This window comes from Nelumbo nucifera, chromosome 4 (genome assembly GCF_055504915.1).
Source record: "Nelumbo nucifera cultivar China Antique chromosome 4, China Antique-T2T, whole genome shotgun sequence".
Lineage (NCBI taxonomy): Eukaryota > Viridiplantae > Streptophyta > Magnoliopsida > Proteales > Nelumbonaceae > Nelumbo > Nelumbo nucifera.
In genome coordinates, this window is record NC_142652.1 from 41,891,338 (window position 1) to 41,915,307 (window position 23,970).

At 38.5% G+C, this 23,970-nt stretch overlaps 1 protein-coding gene and 1 pseudogene across 2 annotated transcripts in view; one reads left to right on the plus strand and one right to left on the minus strand.

The window, feature by feature from the left end:
* The window catches only part of LOC104611037 (Protein kinase superfamily protein), an 81,819-nt gene extending 57,849 nt beyond the window's left edge, over nucleotides 1-23,970 (plus strand). The window contains exons 11-16 of one of the 2 annotated variants that reach the window (XM_010277951.3): nucleotides 652-772; nucleotides 930-1,110; nucleotides 22,406-22,543; nucleotides 23,008-23,120; nucleotides 23,391-23,462; nucleotides 23,558-23,970. In XM_010277951.3, the coding sequence (XP_010276253.1) occupies nucleotides 652-772; nucleotides 930-1,110; nucleotides 22,406-22,543; nucleotides 23,008-23,120; nucleotides 23,391-23,462; nucleotides 23,558-23,676 (744 nt within the window). In that variant the 3' untranslated portion in view covers nucleotides 23,677-23,970. The remainder of the gene's footprint in view (nucleotides 1-651; nucleotides 773-929; nucleotides 1,111-22,405; nucleotides 22,544-23,007; nucleotides 23,121-23,390; nucleotides 23,463-23,557) is intronic. The other variant, XM_010277952.3, reaches the window with a different exon arrangement.
* On the minus strand, nucleotides 2,098-5,152 carry LOC109115725 (allantoinase-like; annotated as a pseudogene).

Below are 23,970 nucleotides of genomic sequence, written 5' to 3' on the forward strand. Positions count from 1 at the left end.
CATATGAGAGAAGTCTTTAATTACTTGTGGGGCTTCTTCATGTGAACAAAGTAGATATCTCCGTATGTAGAAATAATAGAACCCATAATGTACTGATATCCACCATCAGTTACAATAGATGCAGTGCCCCATACATTAGAATGCACAATATCAAATAAAAAATCAGTTTTTTTTTATTATTAATTGGAAATAATGTTCTACAGTGTTAGCTTAGTTGACAAGTATGGCATTGAAACCAACACACAAGCACAGACTTGAATAGAAAAGGAAACAGACTTTTAAAGCTTCAAAGGACATATGTCCCAAATGGAGATGCTACAAGAAACCTGACTCTAACGTTACTATCACAGTGATGCAGAAGAGTTGTAGAAGAAGAAGACTTTAGCCCAACACCAAAGACCATCCGTCATTTAACCTCTGCCATTTATCCTTCTCTAAGCCAAATTCTAAAAAACACATGAAGTGGGTAAGGTTACATTACATTGCAATTTAGTGATTTGGTGAGACTACTGATATACCTGGAAATGATCACTGCTAGTTGATACAGGTAGACCATGCAAATCAAAGTATCGGACATCCCATAGCTATTTTTTGTTAATGGAGAGCAGATTGCTCCTTTCTTAAATTGTCTTGGGTTTATTTGAATTATAGGTTGCCAAGGCATTAGTGGAAGTGTTTGCCGAAATGATATTTGTTCATGGTTTTCTGCATGAAGATCCACACCCAGGCAATATATTAGTTTCTCCAGAAGGCCGTAATGGATTCTCTCTAGGTATGTGTTCAAGTGATGACCTGTGTGGATCTATATTTTGATTTTTAATATGGATATTATTCCTTGAAGTTGTAGTCTAATGTACTTGTAATTGTTTTGATATAAAGTTTCTCTCTGAGCATTAGATGTTCATTTTTATTTCATGAATGAGAAATAGTTCTTCTGGATCATGGACTTTACAAGGAGTTGGATGAAGCATTCAGGCTGGATTATTGCCAACTGTGGAAGGCTTTGATTCTTTTTGATTCAAGCAAAATACAGAATATAGGTGAGCGTTTTGGTGTTGGAAAGTACTCTAGGTACTTTCCTGTTATTTTCACCGGAAGAACCATTGACAGGTATTTTTGATATCCTTTTTCTCTTTGTATTGAGTGTAAGGGGATTTGGAAGAATTTCTAGTATGGAAACTGGAAAAAGAGAATATTACAAACGTACAACCTTTTGCATCCTATGGTCCTCCTTTTATGTATATAATGTTATATAAGAAAGAATGTCTGTAGTTGTGTTTGATCAACACCAAATGAGTATATCAAAAGTCCTGAAGGACAGAAAATGGAAAAACTCGTCCAAACTTTTAAGTAGAAGCAAATTTATCAATTAAAAAAAATCAAATAGAAGCAAAAAAAGAGAACATTGCATCATATGATACTTTCCAATCAAGGGACCACATAATCACATATCTGCTTGAGTTATAAAATAAATATTATGGAAGCCTGGCATGGAGTATTATCAATTTTCTTTTCTTTTCTTATTTGTTTTTTTTTTGTGATCAGTAACTGTAAATTATTTATGCATACGATAAAAGTGAATATACAGAGCAGTTATGGAATGGTCAGCCTTGGCTAATCATCATAGTGTAATTTCATTATCAATTATGAATTCCCCAGAACTGCTTCCTTGTCACCTCTTGTTTAGCTAGCCCATCTGCTAAGCTGTTTATCAGACCTAGGTATCCACCTTATGACTGCTCCCAAACTCATTAATTCTTAATCTTCTCTGATTTCCAAGGGCCCTCTTCATTGCTTCCCATCCAACCTGTTTTTTTTTATCAATAACTATACTGGTTATACTGAAATAAAAAAAAATAAAATAACTATACTGGTTATATTATATTATACATATCCAAGATAAAACATGTGAGAGAGAAGCATCCTGCAATTGGAAACAGATCATAAGCACTGAAAATGACCCGATATGATACAAGGACTGCTGAGACACTAGAGTGAGAAAGGCATGTTCAGGTGATGGAGGTGGAACAACTTATGTTGTTGCATTGCCTACAATCAGGATTCAGGAAGCCCCACCTTAATTGAAAGTTGAAACCATCAATTTATCCCTTTAATTTTTAAGGTTCGTAACACACAGACAGTGGGATGATGTCTCCCCTCAGTGTTGACAAGGTTCCCTCTCACAAAAGTTGCCAAAACTTTCCCAGTTGGTTTCATTCCCATGTAGGCCGAGATACTAGGATGCTTATGGTACGTAGCATGGTTCTCATCAAGTTCAGATTCAGTATCAGGTTCCCATACAATAATATTTGCATGGCTTCCAACATGCAATAGCTCCCTTCAATTGCTGGTCTGCAAGTTTAGCTGGTCTTTCACTCCACCATGAAGCTGATTGGCTCAGTGATTTCATACTTTTCTCCATAAGACCATGCCACAGGAAGAACAAACTGCAAGGATAGTATGCCACCTTGTGCCTACAAAAAGTCACCCTCGTAAAAAAATTTGAGGTCTGACACTGTTGGGGAATGATCAGAACTCAATATGACAATGTGTCCTTCCATCATGGCTGTCCATTGTTTTTCTCTATTATTAGCATCACAAATGGGTGGGGCACATTTAAAGCAAGAATCACCATCATGAATCTCTTCTGCAGAAAATGCTAGATAATGGGGGTACGTTTCAACAGTTATGCTGTCACCACTGCTCTCGTCTCCCTTAATAGGATCCAAGGAAGCTGTTGCATCTGACAAATGAACAATGTGTAGATGAGCTCCCTCTGCTTGGCTCTCACTCCTTGTGTCATTTGTTTGCTTTTTTTGACAAGTAAAAATTGACTGGAATCAATATTGATAAGCAACGCTACAAGCATCTTTGCTTCTCTTCCCACCCACCGTATAACCAAATTTATATTTCTTGTTAACCATTTGAACTACCACCTTATAACGCCATATTACTAAATCTGGATCCTTCAGCCAGCGCACTACCACCTTTGAGTCCCCTTCAACCACCAAATACTCAAAGTTTAACTCTTTTGCAATCTGAACACCTTGTAAAACCACAATCTGAACACCTTTGAGTCCCGACTTCCCATTGGTCTTGAGTAGAGTGCCACTACATTCTCTTCCTTATCTCTTATGAGACCTCCAATTCTAGAAGGGATTGAGTTACCTTGGCTACTTCCATCAAAATTTAATTTCAAAAAACCTTCAATAGGAGGTATCCTGTCAACTAGGGATGCAAATGGATTGGATCGACTTCGAATTAGGGTATATCTGAATCCGATCCAACACTGCTCATGGCGGATCCTTTCTGATTCGAAGACCCGATCGGATCTGAGAGGCAAGGATATGAATTCGAATCCGATTGGGAAGTCAGGTCTTTGGATTTGATATGATCCAATTTGTTTTCTTTAAAAATTAATAAATTGTTAAAACAAAAATAAAATATACCAATTTAAATAAAGAAAAACAAAAAAATACAAGTATTTCTTTTAATTATTTTCATCATATATACATGTTTTTTATAAAAATAAATAATATAACAAATTTACAAAAATACTATATAAATAATATATTTATAAATAAATAAATAACATGTATATGTACTATATATATTTAAATAAACAAATATATATATATCGGATTGGATCTTCTTGGATCGGATTCTATTATCTGATCCAATCCGAAGATCCAAAGGGGTGATCCGAATTCGACCAAATAGGATTGGATCTCGAATTGGATTGGATCATGATCCGATCCATTTGCACCCCTAGTGTCAACTAATTTCTCCAAATATCATCAGAGGAGAATTGGCCATCTAAAGCTAACAGCCAATGTATAACTGTGAACATTACACAATCCTTAATTTGTTGCTTGCTTCTCTCTTCTTGGAAGATACTAGCATTTCTTTCCCATAAAGTCCAAGTCACTGTGCTTTGGTGCACCTTACCTGCACCCAAACAAAGAGAAACATCAATACCAAATTTCTGTAGCAATGGAACAGGACATTAGTATGTGGTAACAAGATTCACCATTTGATTTACAAAGAGCACAATGGTTTGGGGAAATTTGCAAAAAAGGTCTCTTCTTTTGCAAGTGATCCAGAGTGTTTACTTTCCCATAGGACAAGACATTAGTAAGTGGTAACAAGATTCAACATTTGATTTACAAAGAGCGCACTGGTTTGGGGAAAGAGCGCACTGATTTACAAGATTCAAGTGATCCAGAGTGTTTAGTTTCCCATAGAATACTTCCCAACACAAAGCACTAATTTTAGGGGGAATAGGTTGACACCAGGCTTCCTTAAAGGGGAAAGATTGAGGGTTAGGGGATTGATAAAGGACATTAAAAAAAGAGGCACAAGAAAATCGACCTTTAGAACTTGGAAACCAAACTCTTCTATCCGGTTTAGAAGGCTCCAAACAAACTCTACCAAGAAGATGCAAAAGCTCTGTCATGGAGATGGATTCCTCATCCCTCAACCCTCTGTGAAACCCAAAAGCCCAATTATGGCATAGAGTCAATAAAGGGGGATTAGAAATTTCGAGATCACCTCTTTTTTGTTCAAGGAAATTTAATACAAGGAAACAAATCCTGTAGAGGCAAGTCGCCAATCCAAACATCTTCACAAAACCGAATTAAATTCCTTGAACATAAATTATACCTGATATACCTGAGAAAAAGAGGAAGGATTCCATGAATTGCTTTCCAAGGTGTTGCCAAAGTAGCCCAATGTGACACACTAGCATTCTAGCCACTCTCCAACCTTCCATGAATACTATCCATCATGTCATGCCATAAAATTTCCCTTTCTAATGGCCATCTCTGGAACCACTTTCCTAACAGAGCTATATTCTTCTTCCTGACCAACCTGTTATAACCTTTGAGTCCCCTTCAATAATTATATTTCTGTACCTTTTAAGTTTCACCTTTTCAACCGACTTTAGGCTTTAGCTACCACTCAAATCTTTGCATTGTGGAGGTGATGCTTCCTTGGATATTGTACAATTCAAGGTGATAATGTATTTTGACCTGCCAATGACAGTTGGTGTTACTTACATTGTATCCCAGCTAGGGGCTGTAATTTGGTAAATAACTGATGCCAATATTGGTTCATCTTCAGGTTTTAGTGATATTGATGCTTCTCTAGCCATCTGAGTTTTCATTAGATGCTTGGGTGGTAGCCAAAGGTTTCCCTCCAGTTAAGAGATGGTGGTGACAGGGAGCTTGGAGAAGAAGATTCCATTGCAAGGGTTGGTGGAATGAACTAACATGGAGGCTATCAGGAGAGGTGTGCCTCTCTCAGCTGGTGATCACTTAGGTGTGGATGATTCACATAGTGTGGATTGAATTTTGGATTTTGAATCTGCTTATTCCACGACTTACCTTTTTGGAGCTAGTTCCCTTTGACTGGTCTAAGTTAGATGATCAAATTGGTCACATGTGATAGACCCTAGTGACAGTTGGGTCTTTGGTTCTGATGTTGGGACTGGCCCCAACTCCCCCTCATTGCTGTGATCCCTGTGTCTTCAAACTGGAATCAATTGAAATCAATTATTGGTCTTTGGGATGAAAATGTCCGTGTGGCATTTGAGGAATATCTGGGTTCCCTCAAAGGGCATTAACGGGATTCTGAAAAGAAAGCATTAAGGGTTTTTTTACTGGAGATCATATAAAGTGAATTTCTCTTTCTTGATGTTTCAGTTAGGTCTGTCTGATGTCTCTTCTCTGAACGAGGTTTCTTGCTGTTGTCTGTAAAGCCTCTTGCTCTAGCTACAATATTATAGAAAAACAACCTGCAAACAGAACCATTTTTCCCTTCAGGTCTTCAATGGTTCAATCATCTGGATCAAAGAGGTCAACCTGTGATATCATGAATATAATAAAATATTAACAAAACTGTAGAGCAAAGAGTTAATCAGTTTGTAGCCCCACTAGTTTATTATTTTTTTATGTGATTTTTCTGTTAGCTCTTTATTTTTCTGATGTTATTGGCAGCAGAGCTATTCTTGCCATTGTAATCTTTTGTTTTCGTTTAATGTAAATAGCAACCTGTGGGGCAGCAGAACAGAATAGATTTCTGTATCCCTTTTCTCATTCTTTCTTCTTCTCTCTTCTTCTCTCTTGTTTCTTGCTGTTTTCTTATTGAAAGTAGGCAGATTATCTGTGGTTATTATCTACATGGTATCAGAGCCAAGTTTAAGATTGATTAGGGTTCTCATATAGGCCTTGTCCAGCCAGCTACATGAGAACTTTTTAGGGTTGGAGATTTCAGTTTTTCTTGCCTGATTCTTGAAGGTCATTGGAGACTGCTGGAGGTGCCTAAGGTGTGAGATCTTGGAGATTTGCCTGGTGGCCAGGAAGAGTCAAAGAAGCAGGTCGGTTTGTATTATAGGGTTTAAAACCAGTGATTGAAAATGGCAGTCGGTGGGTTTCACATTCCTTTTCAGACCGGCTGCTATTGGAAGTGTTTTTGAATCCTCTGGAGAGAGAAGTTATGAGTTTCAGGTTTTCTCCAGGGCTGATTCTAGGGTTTTCGGCAAGAAAGTGATCAGAAGAAGGGCTGTAACCTTCTTTTCATCTTCTTTTTTTTCTTCTCTTGGGGATTCTAGGAGAGGCCTGTGAACTGTTTTTGTTGTGGAGTAAAATTGTGCAGTTTACACTACTCTATGTTTTCCTTGGGGTATATTCAGCATGGAAACTACTGGGATTGACTCTAAATCCTATGGAGAAGGGTCTTTGGGGGCTGGAAGTGTTGTTGACAGCAACTCTTTTCAGATTACAACTGTGAAATTTGATGGAACAAATTATTTAGAGTAGGTTCAATTGGTCATGATGGCTATTGGAGGAAGAGGAAAGTTGGGATATGAGACAAGAGGCACAAAAAAACAAGCAAAGTGAGGATCCATCTAATGCTAAGTGGGTTCAAGAAAATTATATTGTTATGACTTGGTTATGCAATTCCATGCAGCCTCATATTAGTAGGAATTATCTTTGGGCAAAACCAACTAAAGAAATTTGGGTTAATATGAAAGAAACCTACTCTCAATCCCTTAATGTTGCTGGAGCATGTGAGCTGAAAAGTGAGTTGAACAATCTTAAGCAACGGGAGAAACCTGTATCTGTTTATTTATCTACCCTAAAATCATTATGGCATGAGATAGATCACTTAGAAACAATTGAATGGGAGAACCAAAAGGATGAAACAACATATAGGGTGTTTGTGCTCCTTGTTGGATTAAATTCAGATTATGATACTGTGAGACAGCAACTTCTTACTAGAGATAGTATCACCCTATCTCAGGCTTACTCCATAGTACATAATGAGAAGAGTAGAAGGAAGGTTATGCTTTAGATTCCACCTATGGAGTTGGCTTTAGTTGCTATAAAACCAAAGGTTGGAGGAGATAAGAAGGAAGTGAAGGAGGAAATGAGGGAGGTCCTTTGTGATTACTTTAAGAAACCAAAACACAATAGGGATACTTGTTGGAAGCTTCACCCTTAACTTATTCCAGCAAGGCTCAAGAATAAGAAAAGGAGTGCCAACACAACTGTGACCATAGAGGCTCCACCCACATCCAACACACGATCTATTCCTCTTGATGCCTTGGCTACAGTCAGAGCTGCCTTGAGTTAGTTGGAGAGTGATGTTGGTATTATTGGACAACGCAAGTCAATTATTGTTCCTCCTACTTCTACTTCATCTTTTGCTCACTCAAATCACAAGGGCTATTGCTTACCATGCCTTTGCCCCAAGTAACACTAGTCTTTTTTGGATTGTAGATTCGGGTGCATTTGATCATATGACTAGTTTGTCTTCCTTGTTTTCTTCCTATTGCTTGCCTCTATTATTTGTTGATGACTACTCTTAGTTTTCATGGGTTTACTTTATGTGCTTTTGAAATGAGGTTCCTACTTTGACCTGTGCTTTTTATTAGATGGTTTTGACAAATTTTAGGATTAGAATAAAAAAATGTAAGATCCGATAATGCCAAGGAGTATTTTGCGAAACCCTTGGCATCATGTCTTCTTGAGCATGTGGTTATTCAACAAAGCACCTATCCCCATGCACCTCAACGAAATTGAGTAGTTAAGAGAAAAAATAGACACATCTTGAAAGTTGCAAGAAGCACTCTAATGTTCTTATACGTTTCTACGGGGGTGGCATTCACATTGTTGTCTATCTCATTAATAGGATTTTTTTATGAGTCTTAGACATGAAAGCTCCTTTTAACTTGTTGTATCCTGATAATGAGCAGTTTTCTATTCCTCTCTAAACCTTTGGATGCACTTGTTTTGTTTAAATACTTAGGCTTTATCATTTTAAATTTGATTCCAAGGAAGCCAAGTGTATTTTTCTTGGGTATGCACAAAATCAAAAGGGGTATTGTTATGTTCTTATCTCAAGGACCCATTTTCTATCAGTGGATGTTACTTTTTTTGAAAATGTCCCATATTATCCTAGGGTTTCATCTAAGGGGGAGAGCAGTGAGCAAGTTTTCCTTTTGCTCAGGAAGTTGTCAAAAGTGTAAAGAATTGAGGGTGTTTCATAGACGATGGTAGAGGTAGGTTGGTCCTAGTAATGAACAGTCTAGGCCAGCTCCGATCTGCTCTACGGCACTAGATTTAGGTATTACACCCACTTTATTCACTCTTACTCTAGATGACATTACTACCACCACTAAGCCTCAACCTCCCTTTGATGATCTTGACCTCCTTGTTGCATTAAGCATAGGGAAGAGTCATTGTACCTCATCGACTGCCCATTGCATCTCCCACTTTTTTTTTATGACCACCTTTCATCATCATATAAGTCTGATTTGGCTTCAATTGATACAATTCCTATTCCTAGAATTGTGCAAGAAGCTGTAGTAGTGATTGAGTGGAAGGAAGCAATGAAGGTTGAGATGGATGCCCTTGTGAAATGATACTTGGAAATTAGTAGATCAGTTGAGAGGAAAGAAACTTGTTGGGTGTAGATGGGTATTCATAATAAAGTATAATGTTGATGGTATAGACAAAAGATACAAGGCTAGACTGGTTGCTAAGGGATACACACAAACTTATGGTATTGATTACTTGAAAACTTTTCCACCAGTTGACAAAATGAACACCATCCAAGTTTTGCTGTCTCTTGCTGCTAACTTTTCATGGCCATTGTTTCAAATGGATGTTAAGAATGCTTTTCTAAATGGTGACTTGTAGGAGGAGGTGTATATGGAGTCACCTCTTGGTTTTTATGATGAAGATGTTGGTAAAAAAGTCTCTAGGTTGAAGAAACCTTTGTATGGTCTGAAACAATCTCCAAGAGAATGGTTCGATAGGTTCTACTTTGATTCTTCTAGTTGTGTATGTTGTTGACATTATGGTGATAGGGAATGATATTGATGAATTTAATTCCCTTAAACAATTGCTTAATTAAGAGTTTGAAGTGTAGGATTTGGGTGAGTTAAGGTATTTCTTAGGGATTGAAGTGGCTAGGTCCAAGTATGGAATTTTTGTTTTCCCAAGAAAATATGTTCTTGATCTCCTAGAAGAAACTAGAAAATTGGAGCTAAACCTGTTGACACACCTATTGAGCAAAATCATTAGATAAATGTAGAAGATGGTGAGCCTCTTGAAGATAAAGGTATTCATCAATGGCTTGTGGGAAGGCTTCTCTACATTTTCCTGACTCACCTTGGCATTTCTTATGCTATCAGTGTTATTAGTCAATGTATGCACTCTCCCAAGACAATTCACCTTCTTGCTGTTGAAAGGATACTAGCTTGAAGAAGTGCCCATGCTGAGGTATACTTTTTAAAAATAATGGCCATATGAAGATAAAAGTATACAATGATGCAAATTGGGCGTAGTGTATTGATGATAGGAGATCTACCTCATGGTATTGTGCTCTTGTTGGAGGAAATCTTGTTTCTAGGAGGAGCAAGAAACAAAATGTTGTTACTCGCTCCAGTGTCGAAGTTGAGTATAGGCCTATGGCTAATGGTGTAGTTAAAGTGTTATATTTGAGATCACTTATTGAAGAATTGGGAATTGAGTATGAAAGACCCTTGATGTTGTATTGTGATAACCAAGTTGCCACTAACATTGCTCATAAGCCAATGTAGTATGATAGAACATATTAACAGCCGAAAAGAGGAGAAGAGAGGTAGGAGAAGAGAAGAGGAAGAGAGGAGAGAAGAGAAGAGAGAGATTTGGAATCTGCTACAATGCTGCTACAATGCTAGTGGCGCCAACTTATATTAATATATATAAGGCGACCATAATTAGAAGGGAAAGGACCCTTATGCCCCTACTTAAGTTACAACATAAAAGACAAAAGAAAAAATTGCTTTAATTTGTCCAAACGGACCCTAACTCAGCAGAATACAAACATAATAAATAAAATTAACATTCCAACATTCCCCTTCAAGTTGGGACATGGATTTCAATCATGCCCAACTTGTCACACAATTATTATGCCACACATGTTGAAGGCCCTTGGTGAAGATGTCTGCAAGTTCCTCTGAACTAATATAAGGAGTGCACATTTCTCCGCTCATAAGTTTTTCTCTAATAAAATGCTTGTGCACTTCAATATGTTTTGTTTTATCATGGAGGACTGGGTTAGCAGCCTTGTTGTCACAGTAGAGTGACATAGGTTTGTTAACTGCAAAACCCAACTCTCCTAACAAATTTTTTATCCACATCATTTCAGCAACTCCATGAGGCATGGCTCTGTATTCTGCCTCAGCATTGGATCTAGCCACCACACTTAGCTTCTTACTTCTCCATGTGACTAGGTTTTCTTCCTCAAAGGTACAATACCCACTGGTAGATTTTCTGTCATCGGTTGCCCTTGCCCAATCAGCATCTGTATACACCTCAACTTTCAAATGCCCATGTTTCTGGAAAAGCAAACCATCTCCTGGGAACTTCTTGAGGTATCTAAGGATTCTTTCTACAACTTCAAAGTGAGTTGTCTTAGGATTATGCATGAACTAACTAAGAACACCCACTACATAGGCAATATCAGGTCTAGTCATAGACAAATATAAGGGTCTCCCTACAAGTCTCTGGAACTTCTTTACATCTTTCAAACACTCTCCCTGACTATCTCCTAGCTGATGGTTGGGAAATAAGGATGCCCCTTTTTGAGCGGGCAACTTCAATTCCAAGAAAGTAACGTAAGGGGCCTAGATCCTTCACCTCAAATTGAGTGGCTAAGAATTTCTTCAGCTTCTGTATTTTAGTCTTCCAGTCTTCTGTGATTACTATGTCATCAACATAGACAATTAAAGATGTAATTTTCCCTTTACCTTTAATCACAAATAAAGTATGATCTGACTGGCATTGTTTGAATCCCATCTGTTGCACTACTAAATGAAACCTACTAAACCAGGCCCGAGGTGATTGCTTCAACCCATATAAAGATATTTTTTAACTTGCACACCTTTTGCTCACTACCTTTGGCACAGAAACCTGGAGGTTGAGTCATGTAAACCTCTTCCTCTAGGTCACCATTCAAGAATGCATTCTTGATATCCAACTGATAAAGTTCCCAATCAAGGTTAGTTGCCAATGACAGGAGGATTCTGATTGAATTCATCTTGGCTACTGGAGGAAAGGTCTCTGCATAGTCTACTCCTTACACTTGTGTAAACCCTTTGGCCACCAATCTAGCTTTGTATCTTTCTACTGAACCATCAGCTCTATGCTTTACTGTGAATACCCACTTGCAGCACACTGGTTCTTTCCCTTCAGGAAGATCCACTAACTCCCAGGTGTCATTTTTGTGTAAAGCATTAATTTCTTCCTTCATTGCATCTGTCCATTCAGGTTTGGATAAAGCTTTTGCCACATTCTTAGGAACAGAGACACTGTCAATAGAGGAAAGGAATGCATGGTATGAAGGTGAAATATGATCATAGGACACAAAGTGAGAGATAGGATGATTAGTAGTACAAGACCTAACACCTTTTCTCTTAGCAATAGGAACATCAAGATCATTAACAACAGGAGGATCAATGTTAAGAGATTCAGGCATATCAATGGGAACAAGTGTACCTGGCTGATGAGGAGGATCTACATCTAGAGAGTCCGATGATATTGGTTTCATAGTTTCAGATTCCACGGCTCTTGAACTCTGCTGGCTCTTATGGCGGCGAAGAAAGACCCGAAATGGAAAAGGATCGGGAAGAGGAGGTAGTTGAACCTGAGTGTGTTTCTCCTCAACCCTACTCTCCCACTGAGGAGAAACCGAGAAGAAGGGTTGACTCTCAAAGAATGATACATCCACGGAAACATAGTACTTGCATGAAGCAGGATCATAGTAGCAGTAACCCTTTTGAGATAATGGATAACCAAGAAAAACACAAGGAGTGGCACGGGGATCGGGTTTACTGCGAGTAGGAGACAAGTCATGAACAAAGCAACGACACCCAAAGACACGCATTGGAATGGGGGACAACAGAGCTGTAGGAAACAAGAGTTGATGTGGGACCTTATACTCTAGTAACCAAGATGGCATACGGTTGATGATAAATGCAGCACACATAACAACATCCATCTAAAAACGTTTCAGAACATTCATATGAAGTAATAAATCACGAGCTACCTCAAGTAGATGATGATTTTTCCTTTTAGCAACATCGTTTTGTTGAGGTGTCCTGGCACAAGAGCTTCGGTGAAGAGATCCACACGAAGCAAAGAACTCTGTGAGATCACTATGGAAGTACTCTTTTGCATTGACCGACTAGAAAATGTGAATTTTAGTTTGAAATCGAGTGAAAACCATTCGTTGAAAGTTTTTCACAATCTTTGGCACTTCATCTCTAGATCGCATAGGATACACCCAAGTATATCTAGAGTAGTCATTGATCAAAGTAATGAAATATTTATATCCAGTCTCAGTAGGTAGAGAAATAGGGCCCCAAACATCACAATAGACAATATGAAAAGGAAATTCATATATTTTATTTCTTAAAGGAAAGGAATTTCTACAATGTTTGCCCAATTGGCATGTATGACACTGCAATTTACTAACTAACAAAGACTTAAACAACTCAGGAAACATAAGTTTTAAATACTCAAGCGAAAGGTGACCAAGACGATTATGCCACAAGTAGGCATGACTCTCACTAGAACTTAAAGACTCTATAGCCACAAGACCAGCTTTATTCTCCAACACGTAGAGCCCATCCACCATGCTTCCTCTACCAATCGTCTTCCCCGAGGTCAAATCCTAAAATACACATGAAGAAGGAAAGGTCACTGAACAATTCAAGGAATGAGTAATACTACTAATGGAAAGTAAATTGATAGGTAATTTAGGAACATGCAACACATTAGAGAAGGTAAAACCAAGAGGAAGGGAGATGGTTCCTTGACCGGCTATGGTGGAATAAGACTCATCAGCTAGTCTCACCTTATCTCTCCCAAAGAGGAGGTTATATGCCTGAAATAAATTTGACTTACTAGTCATGTGGTTTGAGGCTCTAGAGTCATTTATCCAAGGGGAATCAGATGTATGAGATGACACATGGAAGGCAGTGGCAGTGTTACCTGATGTAGATGCAAAGGAGGTAAGAGTAGGTCCAAAATCCATCTGGCGAAGTGTCCTTCCATATAATTCCAAGTGGTCACGAAAGGAGTTGATGATCTCTTCCTTGGGGTCAGAACTAGAGTGTCGCTCTTGGGGGTACCATGGGACTAGCCTCTTGAGATGCCACATTTGCTGAGTTATATTTCTTCTGACTCTGCCGGGTTGGCTTCTTACTCGGATCAGACTTCTTACTCAATTCCTGAGCCCATTTTGGCTTGCCATGAAGATCTCAACATGTGTTTCTAGTGTGCCTCAACTTTTGACAGTGAGTGCACCAAAGTTTGTCTTTGTCATCCACTCTCTTCTGTGAATTTCCATTTTTAAAAGAACCTCCAACATTTGAACTTGTACCCCCTTGGACAGCTAGTGCAATCGGTTCCCCTTCTGTACAATTCATCACACTTCTTCTGCTCTCTTCAGACTGAACTAGGGCATAAACTTCTTGGACTGAAGGTAGGTTCTTACTTCCTAAATTTGTACCCTCATGGATACGTATGTAGGATTCAGCCCCAGAAGAAAGGCAAGTACCCGTTGCTGGGAAACAAGTGATTTGTAGGCCTTTGCATCCTCATCGCATTTCCAATTCACATTTTGATAATGATCTGGTTCCTTCCAAATTGATGTCAAGTCTGAATAGTACACCAAGAGACTCCTCTCCCCTTGCTTGCAAGTGGAGGATTTTGCTTCTAATTGATATATCTTTGCATAGTGTCTCTGTTTTGAATAGGTAGATTTTGCTTGTTCACATATTTCACGAGCTGTTTCAGCCCACATAAAGGTCTTCCTTACTTGTGGCAGCATGGAAACCAAGAGCCATGACATTACTATGCTATTTTCTTAGTCCCATCTGTCATGTTCAGCACTACCAATCTTTGCTTCCTTGATTTTACCATTAATATACCCAATTTTTCCTCTAGCAGTAATATAAAGTTTAATTCCCCTAGACCATTCAAGATAGTTCAGTCCATCAAAGGGGATTACAGCCATGGGGAAACTCATATCCATCCCCCCAATCATTCCATTTTGACCTCTAGAAATTCCTGAAGTTGCAGAATTCTCAGAGGACATGATTCAAACACCTTTCAGACCTTACACACACCTTATGATCCCTCCTATCACCAAACAAACAGCCCTAGAAACACCAAGGATAAAGCCCACATGCACACACTGCAATCTGGACACAATCTGACTACAAACCAGCCTAGATTGTCCAAAAAAGGCAAGATTTTAGGGTGATGTCAGAGCTGATCTGACCTAGCAGTCACACTCCACCAACCTCCAGACACCCCAAACACATCGACTGCTAGGAGGGGTCATAAATCAGTATGGTTACACCACAAGGGTTAAAAGATCATGTCATCCACGACCTACAGATCTGAATTCTCAGACATGGGATCACACGATCCATAAAAAAAAGAGGTTCGAACCTCACAGCTTCTCAGAAAACATTCAGCAGTCTGGAGTCATATAGTTTCTTCTTGGTACACGACCAAAGAAAAGGAAAAAAACACTAAAAAAATCTGTATCAGTCGTAGGTTTGCACTTTTTTTATCTCAGTTGAAGAAGACAGCAGGTTGAAGCTGGTTCGATCTGCTCTCAGGCCTAGTAGAACCTGGCTCTGATACCATATTAACAGCCGAACAGAGGAGAAGAGAAGAGGAAAAGAGGAGAGAAGAGAGAAGAGAGGGGAGAAGAGAAGAGAGATTTGGAGTCTGCTACAGTGCTGGCGGCACCAGCTTATACTAATATATATAGGGTGACCATAATTAGAAGGGAAAGGACCCTTATGCCCCTACTTAAGTTACAACATAAGAAACAAAAGAAAAAACTGCTTTAATTTGTCCAAACGGACCCTAACTCAGCAGAATACAAACATAATAAATAAAGTTAACATTCCAACAGAACAAAACATATTGAAGTGGATTGGCATTTCATTGGAGAGAGAGTTGCGTCTCAAGATGTCTTCCTTATGTAGCCCCTGATATGAGGCTTACCGATCTCTTTACCAAGGCAGTCACCAAAGTTAAGTTCAACAGATAAAGTTGGGAATGACAATTATCCTTTCCCAACTTGAGGGGGAGTGTAGATAAAAGAGCTTAATCAGTTTGTGGTGTAGAAGAACTACTGAAGGGTAGTTTTGTAATTCTACTGTAATGTACTTTATTTATTCTTTCTTGTACTATAATAGGCGTGTACAGTGTACAACTCCTTTTTTATCCTCTTTGTAAGGACAATCTTGTCCATTTACATAATATTAATATAAATATATTTTTTCTAGGTTGGTTTGATTAGATTAATCAACCCAAACAGATCTGGACTTCTGTCTTTCCCATTTCTCTCTCACTCTTTCTCGAGCTGACATGGTATCAGAACAAGCTGCTCTTTGGTCCTTTTCTCCTCTTTTTGATCAGTGTGACATCTTTTATCACTGCTGATTGAATCTGGATTCTTTTGATCTATCCAAAGATCTGTTCTCTATGTTTTGCGCATCCAAGTATTTAGGCTTACCTTTGGGAGGAAATCTCTGGGTTGTGAGGGAAGTGGTGTCTAGAAATAAAGACAAAGGGGGTTTAGGGATTGAAAATATTAGAATAAGAAATGCAGCTTTGCTAGGCAAATGGTTATGGAGGCTTCCTAAGGAGCAAGAGAGTCTATAGCATAAGGTGATAAGAAGTATTCGTGGAATGGTAGCAAATGGATGGGACGCTGGACTCGACCCAAGGGCTTCGCATTTTTCCCCGTGGAAAGATATTGTTGGTATCTTGCCTTTCTTCTCTCCTTTCATCAGGTACGATGCTTGCATGGGTAATAATAAGATTCTTTTTTTGGAGGACTTGTGGATTGGGGAATCTCCTCTTAAGGATAGATTCCCGAACCTTTATTCCCTTTCTTTGAAAAAATCTCAATTTATTTCTTCTTTTCGTACTTCTGGGGATTCTTGGGATTTGGGACTAAGGAGAGGTTTGAGGGACTCAGAAGTGGATTCAGCAAATGATATTTTTTCTTTTCTAAGTTCAGTTTTTCTAGACCACTCCTCTCCGGACAGTAGAGTTTGGGCAGAAACTTTTACAGGTAGTTTTTCTTGTTCTTCGTTTTTCAATGCTATGGTCCTTCCTTCTAACCCGATTTCCTCATTTCCTGTTAAAGAAGTTTGGAGCACTCCGGTCCCCCCAAAAGTAAGGGCTTTTTGTTGGGAAGTGGTTCTCCAGAAAATCAATACCTTGGAAGTGCTTCAAAGAAAGAGACCAAATTGGTGCTTGTCACCTCATGTCTGTAGCCTTTGCTTGAGGAATGGTGAGACGGTAAATCACCTATTAATTTCTTGTCCTTTTAGTGCTCTAATTTGGGATTGGTTCTCCTCTCTCTTTGATTGTAGGTGGAATCCTCCCACAAGTGTAGCGGATTTATTTGATCCTATCTTTTTCTGACAACCAAAGAAGAAAGTAAGGGTGATGTGGAGAACAACGAGGGCAGCTATCTTGTGGGCAGTATGGGAAGAGAGAAACAATAGGATTTTCCAAGGGAAAGAAAAATCAGCTCCTCAAGTTATTAAAGGGATCACCATCAAGGCAATACATTGGCTGAAAACTCTTAACTTGTTCAAGGAAGTCTCTACCGATGATTTGATTAGAGGATGGAGTACTTTAGCAAGATCTTCTACTTCATCACCTACCTTACAAGAAGTTTGGTCCCCTCCTTTGCAGTGTCATGTCAAACTGAACTTTGACGGCAGCTCTATTGGGAACCTCGAACCTTCTGGAATAGGGGGTGTGTTTAGAGATGCGGAAGGAAAAATCCTAGCTTTGTATTCTGGTCCAATAGGTGTGGGGGACTCGCTTAGAGTTGAAGTTTTGGCACTCCTCCAGGGGCTCAGATGGGCCAAGCAATTGGGTTTTCAACAGTTGGAAGTGGAGGGGGATTCAAAATTGGTAGTAGGTTGGCTGCAATCAAATAGTTTGTGAATGTGGTCCCTTAGACAATAGGTCAGGGAATTATTGAGCCTCACAAGGGAGATGGGTGCAAAAGTGTATTGGTCTAGGAGGTCAGCAAATGCTTTAGTTGACAACCTAGCAAAACAAGGGGTGAATCGGGAGTTTTTGTTTTGCAGTGTTGTAAGATTTTTGTTCTTCAGGGGTCACCACTTGCTGCTATAGTAAAAGTCATGTTTTACCTTTTCCATCTTCTATTGTACATGCATCTACACCTTTTTATCTCATTCATAGTGATGTGTGGTCGTCTCCAGTTATTTCACGCTTGGGTTATAAGTACTTTATATTATTCATTGATGACTATACTCGTTACACATCGGTTTACTTTCTTCGAAAGAAATCAAAAGTCTTCTCCATGTTTAAGGACTTTCGTGCTATGGTAATGACCCAGTTTAAAAGCACCATAAATATTTTGAGGTCAGATTCAAGGGGAGAATATTATGATGGTGAGGATGGTGAGTTTCAAACCTATCTTAAACAACATGGCATTCAGTCCTAGAGATCTTGTCCTGGTACTCCTCAACAGAATGGAGTATCGGAGCACAAGAACTGTCATATTGCTAGTATGGTGAGGTCCTTGATACAAGACTCACATGCTCCCCTTACCTTCTAGGTGGAGGCAACCCGCACTGTTGTTCATCTCATCAATAGTCTTTCTACACCTATTCTTGAAAATTCTTCTCCCCATCAGTCCTTATTTCATCGTCCACCAGACCTATCCATTCTTCGTGTCTCCAGATGTGTTTGCCTTGTCCATCTCCCTTCCCATGAACACACAAAACTAACAGCTCAATCAATTATGTGTGCTTTCATGGAATACAATACAGAACACAAGGGGTTTCTCTGTTATGATCCCAAAGTCCGTCGGTTACGCATTTCTCGCAATGTCATATTTCTTGAGAATCTCTCATTCTTTGAACATATTTGTAAATTACCTGCACCATCCATTTCTGTTCCACATGGCTATGGATCTACAGGTGCTTCTCCTTCTCTTCATCCTCTTCAGACGTACTTCAGGAAGCATCAAGTTCACCCATTGCCTATGCCGCCTCCATCTCAAGCAACAGTGTCTGGTCATTCCTCTCCATCCACCATTACTATAAGTGCTGATTCTCCTCCTGAGGATTCGCCTTCATCTATTCCTTTGCGTCGGTCATCTCGTATTTCTCGCCCACCTGATCGCTATGGCTTCTTTTCGAGTCATAGCTCCTTCTTAGTTGTTTTGTCATCCACAGATATTCCTAAGTCTTATAGCCAAGCCATAGCAGTTGAGCATTGGAAAGAAGCTATGGATTTAGAGGTCCAGGCTTTATTGGAAAATGACACATGGGATATTGTCTCTCCTCCTCCAGATGCCTCCATAATTGGTAGCCAGTGGATTTACACCGTAAAACTCAAATCTGATGGTACTCTGGACAGATATAAGGCCTGTTTGGTTGCTCAAGGCTACAAGCAAGAGTATGGAATTGACTATGATGAAACTTTTGCACTTGTGGTCAAACTGACAACAGTTCGTTTGCTACTAGCCATTATTGCCCTCAAACAGTGGACAGTTCATCAGATGGACGTCAAGAATGCCTTCCTCCATAGAGAGTTACAGGAGATAGTTTATATGAAACCACCTCCTGACTACTGTGACAATCCTCAATTGGTGTGTAAACTGAAGAAATCTTTATATGGCCTTAAACAAGATCCATGAGCTTGGTTTGATCGCTTCCGTACAGTTGTGTTGGAAGCTGGTTTTCAGCATAGTGCTTCAGACTACTCTCTCTTCACTCTCAAGCGGGCTTAGGGATTGACTCTTCTTTTGGTCTATGTTGATGACATCCTTATTACTGGAGATGATGTGGATAGTATTACCAATCTCAAACTTCCTTTTAGTAACTCCTTCAAAATGAAAGATCTTGGGCTAGTAACATACTTTCTTGGACTCAAAATTCAAAGATGTCATCGGGGGGTTACTTTGTCATCCAACAGAAATATGCTTCTAATTTGGTGTCTCTTGCTTGCTTGACTGACTCTAAACATGATACACTTCTGGAGCTTAATTGTAAGTTGAGTAAAGATGAGGGTGATCTTCTTCCTGATGCTACCCTGTATAGACAACTTGTAGGTAGTCTTATCTACCTAACCATTACTAGACCTGACATCTCATATGCGGTTCAGATTGTGAGCCAGTTTGTTTCAGCTCCACGTCAGCCTCACTATTCTGCAGTTCTCCAAATTATTCTTTATGTACGGAGTACACTATCATATGGCTTATTTTTCTCATCCTCTTCATCCACACAGCTCTGAGTTTATGCAGATGTTGACTGGGCTGGTTGTCCTGACACTCGTCGCTCTACTACTGGCTGGAGTATATTCCTTGGTGATTCTCGGATTTCTTGAAAATGCAAGAAACAACAAACGGTTTTCAAGTCATCTACTGAAGCCGAGTACAAATTCATGACTTCAGTATGCAGTGAAATAATCTGGCTTAAGGCACTCCTTCATGACATGAATATTGATCACTCATCTGCTATTCCTCTGTTTGTGGACAACATGAGTGCAATCAAGATTGCAACCAATCCTATATTTCATGAGCGGACAAAACATATTGAGGTGGATCGTCACTTCATTCTTGACCTTCTCCATGCGGGTCACATCTCTCTCCCACATGTTTCATCGGGTCTACAGCTTGCGGATCTCTTCACCAAAGCCATGACCAAAGCTCGACATAATTTCCTTGTTGACAAACTGATGCTTCTACCCCAGCATCAGTTTGAGGGGGAGTGTAGAAGAACTACCGAAGGGTAGTTTCGTAATTCTACTGTATTGTACTTTATTTTTTCTTTCTTGTACTATAATAGGTGTGTACTTTAGTGTACAGCTCCTTTTTTATTCTCTTTGTAAGGACAATCTTGTCCATTTACATAAGAGTAATATAAATATATCTTTTCTGGGTTGGTTTGATCAGATTGATCAACCCTAGCCGATCTGGACTTCTGTCTTTCCCATTGCTCTCTCACTCTTTCTCGAGATGACATGTGGTCCCACTGGTTTATTATTTTTTTATGTTATTTTGCTGTTATCTCTTTATTTTTCTGATGTTATTGGCGGCAGGGGTATTCCTATCACTGTAACCTTTTTTTTTGTTTAATATAAATAGCAACTTTTGGGGCAGCAGAACAGATTAGATTTGTGCACCCCTTTTCTCATTCTTTCTTCTTCTCTCTTCTTCTCTCTTGTTTCTCTGTTTTTTCTTGCTGTTTTCTTATGGATAGAAGTTGGATTATCTGTGGTTATTGTCAACTAAAGCAAATAATTTTTTATAGAGACTATCAAGTATCAAAATTACATATTACCCTTTCTATACTTTACAAGAACAAAAACCTCATAACTATGAAAGAAGAAAAGGAATGCAAACCAATATCAAGTCTCCAAACACAAAATTAAACCAAAAGGAAAAACGTAGCAAAGAAATTTAGAGAGGAAAAATATTTCTTCAGGTTTCTCTTCATTGTCAAAATCAACAGCTTTGGAATCAAGTGTCATGGCTTCAAAGTCAAGTCAACAGAATGCCTGATCCAGAAACTCTTTTGGAATGGTTTTATAAATTTGAGAGTTCAGAGTGACTGAACTGACAATCCTTATTGGCAACTAAAACCCTGAAAAGCTCCTCAATCTTTGATTGTAAACCCTTGAAAACTTACTCATTAAAGAGGAGGTTACTGCCACTACTGTTGGCTGAACTTTTGAGAAGCACAAAACATGGTTCAAATTGCAGAAAAGGAGTTAGGTTTTTAGATTTTTTTTCCAAATATGTTCATTGATTAACCTGTGATCTGCTGTCCTTGTTGAATGGTTCAAAGGGTTGCTAGGTTGTTGCATATTCAACACTTTTTTGTATTATAACAGTTTAGATGGCAAACAGAACTGGATTTGAGAGTTGTTCTCTGGATAGACCAGTTTGACCATCTAGGTCAACAATGGGTTAAAATTAGAAATGAACACATTAATAACAAGGCGATTCCTAAGATGCTGGAAGGGTGTGATACCAGAAGAAATTTTTACAAATTAGAATCCTCAATGAATTTTGATATATACCAGCCAACTGGTTACCACTTTTGTGATACCAGTTGATTGGTCTCAGTTCTTTTTTTTGATATCATACTTTTCTGGCATCATAGTTGGACTCTTAAACAATTTAGCAGTTGCCCCAGTAGGTGATAAAATAAGGAAAACTATACAGACGATTTTCATGTCTTCATGGAAGATATGATAATTTTACAATCTTCATGCATTTTTATGACCCTGTATTGTTTTCGTTATTGTAGTAATTTCTGAATTTTAGACAAATTGCTGGTAGGAGGGTAAAATACTAACTGGTTTTGATTGCATAGTAGCATACCATTAAAATTGATTTTGATTTGTAATATGATTATATGAAAAAACCATACAAATCAGCAACTGTCTTTTCAGTACTAGACAAATTCCAGCGCTAGCAAGATTCAATATGGGGTTTATTTATTATTGTTATTGGTGCATTGCAGTTCTACTCCATACAAGGAACAATGGACCACTCTATCAAAATTAAAAACACTTAAAAAGAATTGTTCAAACAAATATAATGAAAGCTCAATCCAAGTGTCACTGGACCTTAAGTCACAAAAAGATAAAACTTATATAAACAGTCAAACACCTCATAATCCTTTTTTTTTAAGCCCTTCCCCCATTTTTTTAATTACTCTTTAGTGTTTTAAAGGAGACAATCAATGCTCACACTAGTGTTACAATAGAGGATTATCTGTAGTGAACATTTAATTCAGGTAGTGACTTTTCTGATGGTACAGTAAATCAGCCCTTGGGAGAGGAATGTCGCTTGAAGAGAAAAGAAACCTAAGGCAGGAATTGAAGTCTCTAAAGATGGAGGATTTTTCTTCATTCATGGAGTCTTTGCCACCTGACTTCCTAGCAATATTACGAACAGAGTAAGGAGAAAAAAAGAATACAGAAATTTTTTTTATAGAGCATAAGGATGCCAAACTCGGGAAATAAGCAATGCCAATAAACTACGAGGGGCCATTTGATAACAGCCAAAGTGGCTGAACTGAAAACTTATTGCTTTGTCTTTTTGTGAATCAAATTTTTAGGAGGTTGTGGGCTCCTTGACAGTGAAGTTTGGTAAATTGCTATATGCTCGACTACTTTATTATTTAATTCTTTTATTCATTAAATAAATTGTGCAGTTTAGCAACTTCAGTAGTTACAAATGGCCCCGAAGTTTATTAAACAATTGTATACATTGCTCTACAGGCAAGGTGTACCCATGCCCAATTATGTTTTGCAGTGTGGTCTGGTCCTAACCTGTCTTTTGGGCAATGCATTCAAGAATGGCATATTATTAGTATCCTACAGAAAAGTTTTTGCCTTAAACTTTTTGTTTCTTTTCCAGTGGACTACTGAGGTCTATAATTAGCAAGTTGGGTGCTTCACAACAGGTCCGGCTGTTGACTTATGCTAAATATGCTGTATATGGTCTTTCTGCAAAGTTGAACCATGAATCTGGTAACTTCCAACAGCATCATGCTTACTATTATATTTGCATGTTGACTTCGAAAAATAATTATTTATTTGAATTACTTTTTTGAATATAAGTAATATATGTAATTTTATATGATCGCACCTTGTAAAATGTTGTTCACAAATTGACTTATTTTCCGGGATCAACGGCCTTAGAGATATTTGTGTGCTGAATCAAATTTGGCAGGATTCCTGCAAAGTTTTGAGTGATGATAAATTCTGACTAGATACATGTTACATCTGTCGTATTTCCAGATCTTACAGCCAAGTACATGATCTATAGGTTAAAAACAACCACAAGTTATGTTCAATTGAGGCTTCTGCTTGGTAATGCAGCATATGGTTATTGCTTGATAATGAGTAGCTTGCAATGAGAAGATCAGGTGGCAATGCTAACATTTGATATTTTTCTCATTTTTCAGGAGCACTGGAGCTAAATTCTTGGATGAAAGATTTTGGGTATTCGATAATAAGCAAGTTTAAACGGATGTTGGTTAACACATGGTTGTTTCTTAGTAGGAACCATTTGCCTTTGGCATGATGAAGTTTGAATGGGCTGTTTGGGTGGCCCTTCACGTCAAGTACTAAAACAGTATTTATAGATAGAAGGGACAATATTAAAATGAGATGGAATGACCAACTCTCAACTCTCAAGCCAAAATGGATTAATCGAAGGCAAAATATGCAATATTGCTACAAGCCTACAAGATGATTTATTTTGTTTTGAACTTTTGATCAATATGTCAACTTGGACTAAAGATGTAATTCACACATGAAATGATTTCGCCCCTTTTCACTCGAGGAAAATTCTAAAAATTGCATAGGCTTCTCTGAA